At 38.1% G+C, this 12,914-nt stretch overlaps 1 protein-coding gene and 1 pseudogene across 5 annotated transcripts in view; both read right to left on the bottom strand.

The window, feature by feature from the left end:
* aspscr1 (ASPSCR1 tether for SLC2A4, UBX domain containing) overlaps window positions 1–12,914 on the bottom strand; it is an 87,468-nt gene that overhangs the window by 61,931 nt on the left and 12,623 nt on the right. For 2 of the 5 annotated variants that reach the window (XM_048252428.1, XM_048252429.1), the window contains 6 exons: window positions 12,120–12,235; window positions 6,089–6,189; window positions 2,530–2,584; window positions 2,366–2,439; window positions 1,745–2,273; window positions 942–1,016 (listed from right to left, as the gene is read on the bottom strand). In XM_048252428.1, coding sequence (XP_048108385.1) covers window positions 942–1,016; window positions 1,745–2,273; window positions 2,366–2,439; window positions 2,530–2,584; window positions 6,089–6,189; window positions 12,120–12,128 — 843 coding nt within the window. In that variant the 5' untranslated portion in view covers window positions 12,129–12,235. Of the gene's footprint in view, window positions 1–941; window positions 1,017–1,744; window positions 2,274–2,365; window positions 2,440–2,529; window positions 2,585–6,088; window positions 6,190–7,856; window positions 7,958–12,119; window positions 12,240–12,914 lie in introns of those variants that run through there. The other 3 variants (XM_048252427.1, XM_048252430.1, XM_048252426.1) reach the window with 3 other exon arrangements.
* On the bottom strand, window positions 7,688–7,831 carry LOC125301310 (annotated as a pseudogene).

Here is a 12,914-nt window from a genome sequence, read left to right as displayed (position 1 = left end):
TCCTGATTGGCTCTACCATACAATCTGGTGCCGAAATCACTCTCAACGGAACCGATCCCAGATGGATGTGAGTGGAGCTAGGCGGAACTAAATTCATCTGGCGAGAGTCAGGTTACCCTATTACATCGTATCACATCAGATTGAATCGCACTGACTGTAGATAAGTATTGAATCGTCTTATAAGGGAGAGATGCAAAACCCTACTTGCTAGCTTGCTAATGTTAGGTATTTGGCTCACACAACATTTCAGACCTGTTTTGGGAATACAATAACGGCTTTTTTAGAATGTACAGTATCTATTTCTCGCTAACATACACAAAATGTAAGCATAAAAAAGCCAAACAAAATACATTTATCTTCACATACAGCCACCTCGGACTATCTATTGAACTCCAGGTGCCATCTTACTTCTGCTGAAGTGATGTAGCCATGTTCAATAGCTCCCTGTCCCTCCCTATGGAATGGAATATCACTAAACATGCTGAATACCCTACAGTTCACTTCGCAGTCCATTACAAGGCGATTGAAAATAGGATACTGCATCGTAACAAAGCTGTGAACAATTCTGAATCTGAGAGTTTTCTTAGGTGACTTTCTTAAGAACTAATACAAGAAACCATTTAGGAAGATATTGGTGAATGTTGCCCATTGTGTCCAGTGAGGACTTTGGAGGAAAGCAAATAAATGGTAGACCAGTGTATAGTATTACGTATTATGATTAGAAACTTAGCAAAGGCACATAGGGAAACTAAACAGTCCATTAGGTAGATTGTCTTTAAAATAATGAAACTAACTTGTCTACCACTATGGTAATTTCTCCAAAATACTTATATTCATTCTTGCCTTATTTTCCTACACACAAATTAAAAGAAACATCTTTAGATGTGTGGATTTTGTGATTTTTTCCCCAGCAGTCATTATTCTTGCCTCTCCCGTTTTACCTCTACAGGTTCCTCTATGTCTGTATCTTGCCTGCCGAACCCCTGTCCATCACTGGCTTTGACACAGGCTAAATTCTGAAAAAAAAGGGGGTTATTAACTGTGGTTTAGTACTACAGGTTATTAACTGTGGTTTACTACTACAGCCAGATGGAGGTGGTACTACACATAAAAGCTGTTTGCAAACCACCATTAAAAAACAGAAGATGAATTCAACTTCCAGACTATCATCAATGTATGAATCATAGACATAGACCTCTGAGATTACAAGAGCCTAGATTAAAAAAAGGAACATGCAAAGCCAAATATCACTAGTCATTAAAATGTTTTGTGTGGACCTCGCTCAAATGAAACTGGGTGCAGCTCAAACTCTGCGAAGTAAAGTGTGAATGGCTCTCTCTCTTTGTGTGCCTGTGTGTGTATGTGATGCGGGGAGGAGTGTAGAATTTTTGCTTTGCTCCCTTATAATAAACACACATATTCCTTCCTCACTTACATCAGCCCCAGTGCACTAAATAAATAAATAATTTAAAAATTCAAGTAAAGTTAGTGCATTTGTTCAATGCCACGGATGACAACTTAACTACATTATGTAAATTAATAAATCTAGCAAAAGCCAAATCATGGCATACGTGTCAAAAGTTGCTAGTAAACTGTTGGTCCTTCAATGACTTTTGAAAAATGGGTAGATATGAAGCACTGTGATCGACAGGAAACCTGAGGCTGTTAAAGTCTAAAAAAATGTATTTACCATAATAGAGTGTCACCTGTGAACAAGCTATTCATCTCATTTTATCCACCTCACCTTTATTTCATGGCTCGATTTGGGTTTCTTGGCATCAGGAGGACCCACTGTAAGGGATGAAGAGACACTCTTACTGATGCCAGTACCACCCAGACACTGGCCTCCCCCTGAGAAAGGCACAAAGGTACTGCGCGCAGGGATCTGGTTTGAAATCTTGCACTCTCTGGAAGATCTGGGCTCATCTTTGTGTTGTTCAGCATCCGGTGTTTTCTCTAAGTCCTGTTCCCTTTGCTTTTCCTCCACCTGATTTCTGGACCTCAGGGCCTGGGAGTCGAATCCAGATGACATTTCATCCTTTCTTGCCTGGACATAACACAAGTTGGCAGACACACATGGTTCCATAGACATAGAGGGAGAGGATGTTGTCTCTTCTGCCATAACATCAGCCACATTGTCTCCTGATGGCAGAGGGAGCACAAACTGACTAGCGAGGTGTTCTGAAGATTCCATGATAACTCCATCAGTTGGAAAGACAGCCGACTCATTGGAGTTCCCATCCTCTGTTCTCTTGGGCTTTTTCAGCATATATCTTGACAGAGTAGACAGATGAGAAATAATCAAAAACAGACAGAAAGTTATGCTATTTCCGGCAACACGTCAGGCAGTGCCATTATCTCTTACCTGATAATGGCACTGCCTCCAGTCAACCCCAGAGACTTCAGAGTGGTACTCTGTAAGGTTTGTTGTCCAGTGATCTACAAAAAAAAAAAACACTAGATCAAAACATAAGACAGGAAGGGAGTAAAAAGCAACATGTATGAAAAATAGTTAGGCTTTTTTGATACCTCATCTCTCATGTACACACATGTAGGTGTGGAGTCTTCATCTTCATCAGAAATGCTGGGAAGAGTCACATGAGGATTACTAGTACTCCTTACAACCAACACAATCATTTTGTTGCATAATGGAATCACTGCCATTAATGCCATTAAAGGATAATTCCAGTATTCAGCACTTTGAGTCCCTTTTCCAGACTCATCAGTCATGCTGGCTACTGCTGCATACTACTCCACGAGACAGATTTTTACCTTGACGAGAAATATTGTGACATTGTTGTATCACAAAATCTCACACCCCTGTCACACCCCTACTATGCATTGACTTTTTATTGTTGATAAATTCATAGAATGTATTTGTGGTGCAACACTTTGATGTACACTGTCGTTCAAAGGTTTGGGGTCACTTAGAAATTTCCATTCCACTCCATTATAGAGAGAATACCAGTTGCATTGTTTTTTAATCAGGGCAGCAGTTTTAAGATTACATTATGCGCTTACATAATTGCAAAAGGGTTCTCCAATGTTTTTCTCAGTTAGCCTTTTAAAATGATATCAGATTAGTAAACAGAATGTGCCTTTGGAACATTGGATGAATGGTTGCTGATAATGGGCATCTGTGTACTATGTAGATATTGCATTAAAGCAGCAATTTTCTAATTAACAACATTAATGATGAAAACAAGGACATTTCTAAATGACTCGAAACTTTTAAAAGGTAGTGTATAAAACCGAATTGTACACAGTGGAGGTCATGTGACGCCACAATTGTCTATTTCACCTGTGGTGGGTGTCATCCAAAATCACAGAGTGAACCTGAGGAAGCCAAACGGTGAAACACGTTGTTCGCTCCAAATAAAACAATTCTTGACATTAGACCAGTGTGATAATCTCTTCTTTTTAAATCCTGATATCCCTAACCAAAGTGATGGATTTGCTTACAAAGTCGCTGATAGTCTTTAGTCCTTGCCATAAGCATCGGCGGTCATTCAGTTGGAAGTAACACTTCACTCATTCTCTGTAGCGCAGTTTGGCAGCCTTCACTTCTCGACGGAGAGCATAGCACGCCACTTTGTAGTCACTCATATCCCCAGTGTATTCACTGCAATCCGGATTGATTTATCCAACCAAGGGATTTTGGTTGAGAAATGTCTTTATAGTAACAGTGGGTGTTTTTCAACCGACAGAAAACGGACTCATGAACCGGTTCCGTTCAGAATTCTTTGAACCTTGGTGCTATCTAGTGAACCAGCCCACATTTCTACCAGTTTTGAACCGAACCAAGAGTGCATCATCAACAATGGGTTTTGCATGCAAAACAAAAGTTAATGAGATGCTTAAACGGGAGAATGATATGAACAGTTGTCCCGTAAAAACGGCAGAAATGACCTGTCGAAAATGCTTGTTAACGTCTGCAGTGTTAGTTGACTGGGTCATTCCGTGTCAAATCACCCAGTGGCTGACAGGTCACTCTCTCCAAAAAAATCTGGAAAAAAATCACAGGTGTTTGTAGACCAAACCTATGCATAAATCTTAAATAGTATATCTGTATCACTATTACAGATTACACACTATTACTGTTATCCCGAAAAATCTGATGAATTTGTGTCACATACTTTTTGAATGAGAAGCCCTCAAAGGTCATGTCTTTTCACATAATAAATGTATAGCCATTTTCAGAGCTTTGCAGAGGGGAAAGTACATACGATACGTCTGATCCGATTGGATTTTTTAATTCAACAGGACAATGTACTTCTATTCACATAGTTTCACTAATGTGTGTGAAATACCAAAAGAGCCAATAATGTTGGAAGTTGAACAAAAAGGATTGTTCACCGCAATGCTTAAAATGACTTGAAGTTTCAAAGGGCTGTAGTTTTACAACGATTAGTTATGCAGATATACTATTTAAGATCTATGCATAGATTTGTTCTACAAACACCTGTGATTTTTTTCAGATTTTTTCGGAGAGGGTCACCTGCCAAATATTTGCCAAACACCTGTGATTTCTTTCAGGTTTTTTCGGAGAGGGTCACCTGCCAAAAATGAAGCATGTATAATAGTATAAAATCTACAAATATTTTGCATATCTTTGTGGTAACTTAATGATCAAATACATTCAAAATGTGACCACATTTCATATAATTTGCTTTTTGTTGAAATGTATCCATTCTTAAAATAGAGCATGTATTTTACAGATAATAGTAACAGTAACAGTAAAAAAACAGTAAAAATGTAATATGGGGGACATTTTGTATACCTTGTGCAACAATTGGCATTTGCCAAGAATGACCAACTTACACTTTGTTACATTAGGCTGTGTCTCGCCTTGTAATTTATTGTTATTAAGTATCAAGCCTAAATATTGTTATAAAGTACTAGCCTGGGTTTTCCCATGCTGCCTTATGCGCGCGATTTTATTCACGCTGCTAGGCAGCCTTAGCCTGACGAGCCAGACCCACATTCAAATGTAGGGTCTGGGCACTCACCGTTCGCAGTGCTCAGTCCGAGGGGCGGGATAATCGGTTGTCTTTCAAATTCCCTCTGCGCTAATAGGACAGCTGAGTCCCATCGTTTTCCCACCAGCGGAGCTAGTTGGCTAGTTCAAACTTTTGCCATCTTAAAACAAGCTTTACTCGTGTCACACTGATGGCCAACAGCAACATCCATCATCTTCGTTTAGCAGTAGTAGCAGGGAATTCAAGCCCAACCGTTGCAACTCTGCCATTAATCATTATGTTAAGCCCGCCTAACGACTCTATACACGATTTGATTGGCCTGATAGAAGTTTAATTTTTCGAGCTAATTTCGGGCATTCGTAAACCACGTTTCAAATACGAGAAAATGAATGCCTAGTTCCCAGACCCCATCTCAATGAGATGAGGTCTGACGTTAGCCAGGCTAATAAAGTACTGTATCAAGCCTAAATTGTCTGTCAGTAGACAATATTATATGGAAATGATCGGCACAATTTTTACAAAACCTGGTGGCGCATATAGGCCAAGGAAAACCTATCAATCTATGAAACAGATCCCAATAGTGGGGCACCTCAAAGTATGATAGTGAAAGTTGGTGGAGGCCTGCGCTCTCTAAGTGTTGTTCTAGCTTAAATTAATGATCTGTGCTTAAAGTTGTCATTAATTTCTTTCATATTTCTTTACAACGTAAATAATGCATTCTTAGGCTAGTGATGTCAGAAACGAGCCTGTATAGGCTACTCATATCGTAGGCTCATTTCAATGCAGACCAAAAGTAGGCTATATGATTTTCGCTGTTTCGGTTTTAAAAGTCATTTTTTGATTTTTTTCCTTTTTCTGTTTTTCCGTTTTGGTTTTAGAAACAGAAAAAAAAAACGTCTTTTGGTTGTTTTTCGGATTTGGCTTGGAAACGGATTCATAAATGAACAAACCTTGTCCGTGAATATGCAAGGTAGAATGAAACATAAAAAAATGTTGCAATAGAATGTTTTACAAAGTGGACTGTTGCATATCTGGATAGCAATATGCCAGAGTTTTATTCTTTGTTCATTCTTGAAAAATCACTGAACACTAAAAATACAATGAGATACCTTAATTCAGGAAAGTGGCTCAGCAATTCCCATAGGCTTTGCCCACAACTGAATGCACCTTGCAGACGGTTACCATCCTCCAGCTGCACGGCAATTAGTACCTGAAAAAAGAGCCATATTGAACACACACTGTTAAATAAACACTTCCTCTTCACCTTTCTGAAACAAGCATACAAATGCAAACTTTGTCACCGAGAAAAGACTATAACAACTCAGTTTATATAATGTTTGAGCTCCCTAACACAATTACAATCTGGTGTATATTTGTCACACTATGTTCAGACTGCAGGCAAAAGTGGCCCAAATCTAGTTAGACATAGTATGAACACTCAAATCTTGCCCAGATCTGATTTTTTCAAGTCAGATTTAGACCACTTCCATAATATATAGTCCTCAATCAGACCAAGGTCTGATTTTCTTCAATGCGGCAGCAGTGAGAACAACCAAGGCGGATTTGATGCGACTTATACGCCAATCTACATCGACATGTGTCACAATTATGCGCCGGCAGAAGTTAGCTGATGTCATTGGGGGCCTAGCAGCTAAGCTGCAGAACCCCATTGTGTTTGTTAGTATTCTTATTGGGGGTCTAGCAGCGAAGCTAAACCCAGCCGTGTAGTGCCACCAACGGGTCAAAATTTGGCCGAAATATGAACTGCTGGGTCGAAAATTATGAAATTCGGACCACCGCTATATTGGATTTGATCCAAACTCTACAAAAAGTTTCAGCGGTCACAAATTTAATCTTATTTTCATGAAACTTGGCGGAGATGATCTTCAGACTAAGCCACACAAATGATACTTGTCAGATTTTTTCAAGTCAAGTTTATTTGCCTGTGACAGCCAATCAAATATGGTGACGAAGCCGCCAAACAGGAAGTGGGCTAACATCTTAGCTACGCTTTGATGTATGAAATCCAAACTTGGTACAGGGACATGGTAGTTGATTGTGAGGACGCACTAGGAAATTTGCAGCATTGGCCTCTAGGGGCGCTGCAATACAGGAAGTGAGCTCATATCTCAGCAACGCTTTGATGTATGAAGTTCAAACTTGGTACAGGGACATGGTAGCTGATTGTGAGGACATGCAAGGAAAGTGGTGTCATTTTGCCTCTAGGAGTGCTGTAATAAAGACAGTGAGCTCATATCTCAGCAACACTTTGATGTATTAAAGCCAAACTTGGTTGGAGACTTACCACTTGATTGTGAGAACGTACAAGGACAGTGCCGTAATTTGGCCTCTAGGGGCGCTGTAACAAAGTAAATGAGCTGATATTTCAGCCATTCTTTATGCAATTGCCATGAAAGTTACTGTGAGTACTTGCTATGTACATGCCATGGCAATTTCTGCTAGTGCACTGCTAGGCCCCCACATTGCTGCTTGCAGCTATATTTGTTATTGTTCTTTTGCGCATGCGGGTCAGTTCAGAACTGCAAACAGTTCACACTGGAATCTGATATAGGCCACAATTTAAAAGGTAATGTGAACAGCCAAAAAAACAAAACAAAAATCAGATCTGAGCAAAAAATCTGAATTTAGCATTGGATGGATGGATGGATGGAATACTTTATTGATCCCCAAGGGGAAATTCAATAAATCAGGGGAGGGTGCGAATGCAGTCCCCCACTACCAGAAATTGTGCAGTCGAGATTCCCACATTTGAGGAATTCACAGGGGTCAGCATGACCGGATGTGCAATGGCTGAGCCTCACCCTGGGCAAACAACCTTCTCAGGTAAGTAAATATCAGGTAAGTAGCCCCACTGACCTCCTTGAACTCATTTCCCTAATGAGTCAACATGCCTACTAGAACCGGTCCCTACAAAGTGACTCATTTCAGCAGATATTGATCATCTATCTCTCTCTTTCCTGTCAAAAATACAAAAATATTTTAAGGCCACTTTCAGTCTGGAGTCAATCACAGCACTGAAATGCACAAGTATTCAGAAAATTTTGTATGCATGGAATAAATTATTTAGGTTTGCATGTACGGTTACTTTATATATGTGTGGCATCATGAATGTTTAAGCAAGTATTGGTTGTTCTCTGTGGAACAAGATTTGGTTTGTATTGTCAGGCTAAAGTTCCATGAGTTTTCAGCAATAGTAAGCCCCTTAAAACCCTGTGTGAAAATGTCAAAATTAGCATATACCATTCAATATGACAGACTTGCCGTACTGTTGGCCAAGTCAAATATAACATGAGAAATTTGTTGGATATCATTACAACTGTGAAATACCAAGTGTTTAGAAATACAATGCACCTTAAATTGTAGGCTATAGTAGCAACTTTTGTAGTACGTTTGTGTACAGCTATTTCAGTATAGATGACGCATCATTGCAACATTTTAGTATGTTTGTGTGAACAATGACATAAGGCGTTTTTGCACTGTAGGGACTTCCTGTACCTTTTTTGTAGTTCATAGATTTTTTTGTGCATTCATACTGCTACTTTTGTAGTTCCTCTAGCCACAGTTGCATTTTTTAAACTGTAAAACTCAATCAGCTTCTATTTCAATTTGCTTAACACAAAAACTGCATGAGGAACTGATGTAGCACATTAAATTAAGACTTAAAATCACGATATCAGCACAAGCACATCTCGGTGGCTGAATTTTGATAGGTTGTAGACAGCTTTTTTTATTTTGTGAATGAAGTAAGCAAATGTTCAAAATTGTAGCGAAAGTGCCTCTTGGAATATAAATATTTATAAATTGTACGGTTGCCACAATGCATCAACATTAATCAACGACAGAGACACAGAGTATTTTCGATATTTCACGACATCATTTTTTTTTATTTTATCAGTGTTCTTTATTATTTTTTTATATTTGTCTTCCATATTATTTAGTACTACTACTGTTATGTTTTGTATCCTACTCCAAACCACTTCAACCACTGTTCATAAATGTTCAAAAAATGTCCTTTATTCTTTTCAAAGTATTTGTCCTTATAGCTGCTAAACAGGACTACACTCATTACTGAAGCCATAAAGACCCGAGAGATTAATTGAAGAATTTAATTGTATGGTTGTTCCTGTATTACAAGCTGGTCTTGCTATAAAGTGATTAATGCAAGCTAAGCTATGCCATATGATGAATTTGAATTGGAGGAAAAACGATAATAGACGACTGATTAATCGATAGACAGTAATAATAGTTAGAGATACATTACATGATACCCCTGTGACAAAAACCTTCTATTCCTTACACACCAAGTTCCATGTGTGCCAGTGGTCCAGTGTCCAACAAATCTTTGACCAAAGATTGCACAAAAAAAACCTTGAGACAGATAATACAGACACAGTGCCACAGATTTCTTGGTCTGTAGAAATACACCATTTATTAAGCACATGATGGACATATATAATTACACATTGTTTAGAAGAATTAGTTGAAATATAGATGTATCTTTTTAAAAATCAGAAAGACACAAAATGTGTTTTATTCAACAGATACAATTTATAGGTTATTACTATGGACCTTTTATATAAATCAGTATATGCAAAACAGGCACATAAAAATATATTATGAATGTAACATCATTCTACATTAACTGTGTTCATGGTCCATATTCACAAAGACTCTTAAGAATGAAACTATGTTCAAACTACCGGTTTTAGGACAAACTCTCAAAAATAGTAGTACAGCAACAGTTCGGTGGTGTGTGTGAGTAAAAAGAAGATTCGGGTGACACCGTCCATCTTCACTAGAGGCTGGATTTAAGGGTGAACTTTATTAAATTATAAACTGTTTCTTGACTGTATGCGTGAACGGAGTTTCTGTAACCATAAAAATCTATAAAACATAAAAGAATATTCCTAACATTGCTTAGCTTAACAATCAGTTAAATATGCAGCTTCTTGCAGTTACACAATACACTGCAAAAAACTGCGGTAACACTTTATTTTAATGTGTCGCTGTTACAGTGTACTTACCTAATTAGGTACAGTGGTACAACCTGTGTAACAACATGTACTATCAGGTACCATCATTGTACTTGCATAATGTATTTGTGGGTACCTACATATAGTTGTTACATTGTAATATTGAGGGCTTTTACAAAACTTTGCCAATTTGCCTAAATTTTCATCAGAGGCAAAGAGCTGACCTGAGACCTGCTGGATGGGGTAAATCGGGTCATGATAAATTTGATATACAAAGCATGCTTAGCTCGACTCAAGGCCTCATGGTCTTCAGTGTACATGTAACAGCTGTGCTGCTACAACCTTGTTACTCTTTGATACAGTGGAATAAACTGGAACAGGTCTTGTCTTGGAACAGGTCTACTAATTCACATGTACTGTGTGGTGTAACAGCAGACACGTTTCAACACATCAATTACAGGATGCATAACATCATTGACAGGATGTATATATGTAGATGTAAGTACTTAACTGGTACACTTTATTTTAATGGGTTTATTCCACTGTATCAAAAGAGTAATAAATGTGTACCAACACAGTTGATACATGTACTACAGTATGTAGGGTAATGGCAGACCTGTTCCAAGACACCAATGACACAACATACATGTAATAGTAAGTACTTAACTGGTACACTTCATTTTAATGGGTTTATGCCACTGTATCAAAGAGCAATAAGTGTGTACCAACACAGTTGATATATGTACTATGTAGTGAATTAGTAGACCTGTTCCAAGACATCGAAGACATAAAATACATGTCATATGTACATGTAAGTAATTAACTGGTACACTTAATAGGTTTATTCAACTGTATCAAAGAGTAACAAGGTTATAGCAGCACAGCTGTTACATGTACTGAAGACGACGAGGCCTTGACTGGAGCTAAGAATGCTTTGTATATCAAATCTACCATGACCAGATTTACCCCATCCAGCAGGTCTCAGGTCAGTTCTTTGCCTCTGATGAAAACTATCAGAAAAACAACTATATGTAGGTACCCACAAATACATAATGCAAGTACAATGACCGTACATGTTGTTACACAGGTTGTACCACTGTACCTAATTAGGTAGGTACACTGTAACAGCGACACATTAAAATAAAGTGTTACCAAAACTGCTTATCTAATAAAATCTAACCAAGATTATTAGTCTTATATCAAGATAAAAATAACTGGTTTGTATTGTTTTCAGTATAAAGAGACTTACCTAGCGCTTTCTCATGAAATCATTTGACTTAATTTAAGAAAAGTTTGACTTATTTTAAGACATCTCATCCTGAAAACAAGCAAATATTTCTGCCAGTGCGTTAAGCAAATTTGTCCTAAAAACAAGCAAATTTGTCTGCCAGTGCGTTAAGTAAATTTGTCTTGATAAGACTCCTTAAAATAAGTCAAAGTCTTCCTAAATTAAGTCAAAATGATCTTTCGAGAGGGCACTAGGTAAGTCGTTTCATACTAAAAACAATACCGAATAGATTTTTTGATCTTATTATAAGATTAATAACACTTGGTTAGAATTCATTTTTTGCAGTGTAGCATATAAATAAAAAATCTAATACAAACTAACCAAGTGTTATTAATCTCATATCAAGATCAAATAATCAGTATTCAGTATAAACAGACAGTATTACCAGGTGCTTTCTCTTAAAATCATTTGACTTACTTTAAGAGTTTGACTTATTCTTAGACATCTCATCTGTGAAAACAAGCAAATTTGGCTGCCAGTGCGTTAAGTAAATTTGTCTCGATAAGCCTCCTTAAAATAAGTCAAACTCATATTGAATTCAACTGTAACTACAGAGTAAAAACAACTTGGGGTCTATTAACGGTAGTTAACGACTTTTGACTGAGTATTAGACAAATCAAAGTATTGTAAACTTTGAAAGTGTACAGAGAGGTTATAACAAGACCTGTATCTGTAGGAAGAAAATTCCATGGCTTCCTGGTCCGGTATCGTCAAATCAGCGGGTGTGCTCGACCTTGCAGCGCTAGCAGATCTGGCTGAATACAAACATACCTTACGTCTAGCCAGATCTGCGCAGCGCTGATCGAACTCGCCCGCTGATTTGACGATTCAGACCAGGAAGTCATGGAATTTTCTTACCTTTGCCATCAGCGGGCAATCTCACCCTCCGGGTCACTCAGCAGGTCCATAAGGTGTTCTTCCTCTCTGTCTGGTCTACTGCATCATTTGCCATATTGAAGGGAGAATTTGAATGCCTGACTGGCATCAAGGAGAAAGATAAACAAAAAAATATTTCAGGCCACACTGAAACAATATGCACAAGATGCACAAATCCGCCTACGACCCACTGTAAATTTAAAATACTGCATCAAGTAGATCAGTAGTTCGGGTCTTAGTGGCCACTTATACACGGAGTTTAGCAAAATAGTCATTCAACTAAGAGATTTACAAGTGTAACTACATAGTGAACCAACTACTTCACAAAAGGCAATGAGGCCATTTCAGAAAAGGTTTTCCAAAACTAAACACTGAGGCCTAGATGTACTAAAAATTGCCACCAAATTACCACCCGTTTCTGACTGTTTATGTAGAAAACTGATCGCACGTGGATCAAAAGCACATTTTGCGTGCCACTGGAGCGCGGAATGGCTATCTGCACTTTTCTTACTGATGCATATGCATTTATGGGAGGGTGAGGTAAAAGTGGGAGTTTCACGCAAACATATGGGAGGAGAAGTGTTGATAGTGATTGATTAGGTATTCTGCAATATGTATGAAAACAGCACACACTGTTTTGCACTGAAAAACTTCTGCCTTTTAAAAACAGGTGTAATCCAGATTGTGGTTGAATGCGTCAATTACAGAAACTTTCAAAGACAACAAAATCAATATCAGAGAATTAGATTTCCTTCATTGTACTATGTTAAAAGCAAC

Source organism: Alosa alosa, chromosome 9 (genome assembly GCF_017589495.1).
Source record: "Alosa alosa isolate M-15738 ecotype Scorff River chromosome 9, AALO_Geno_1.1, whole genome shotgun sequence".
Classification (NCBI taxonomy): domain Eukaryota; kingdom Metazoa; phylum Chordata; class Actinopteri; order Clupeiformes; family Clupeidae; genus Alosa; species Alosa alosa.
The sequence above is the reverse complement of the archived record's forward strand: the minus strand, read 5'-3'. Positions and strand labels throughout refer to the sequence as shown.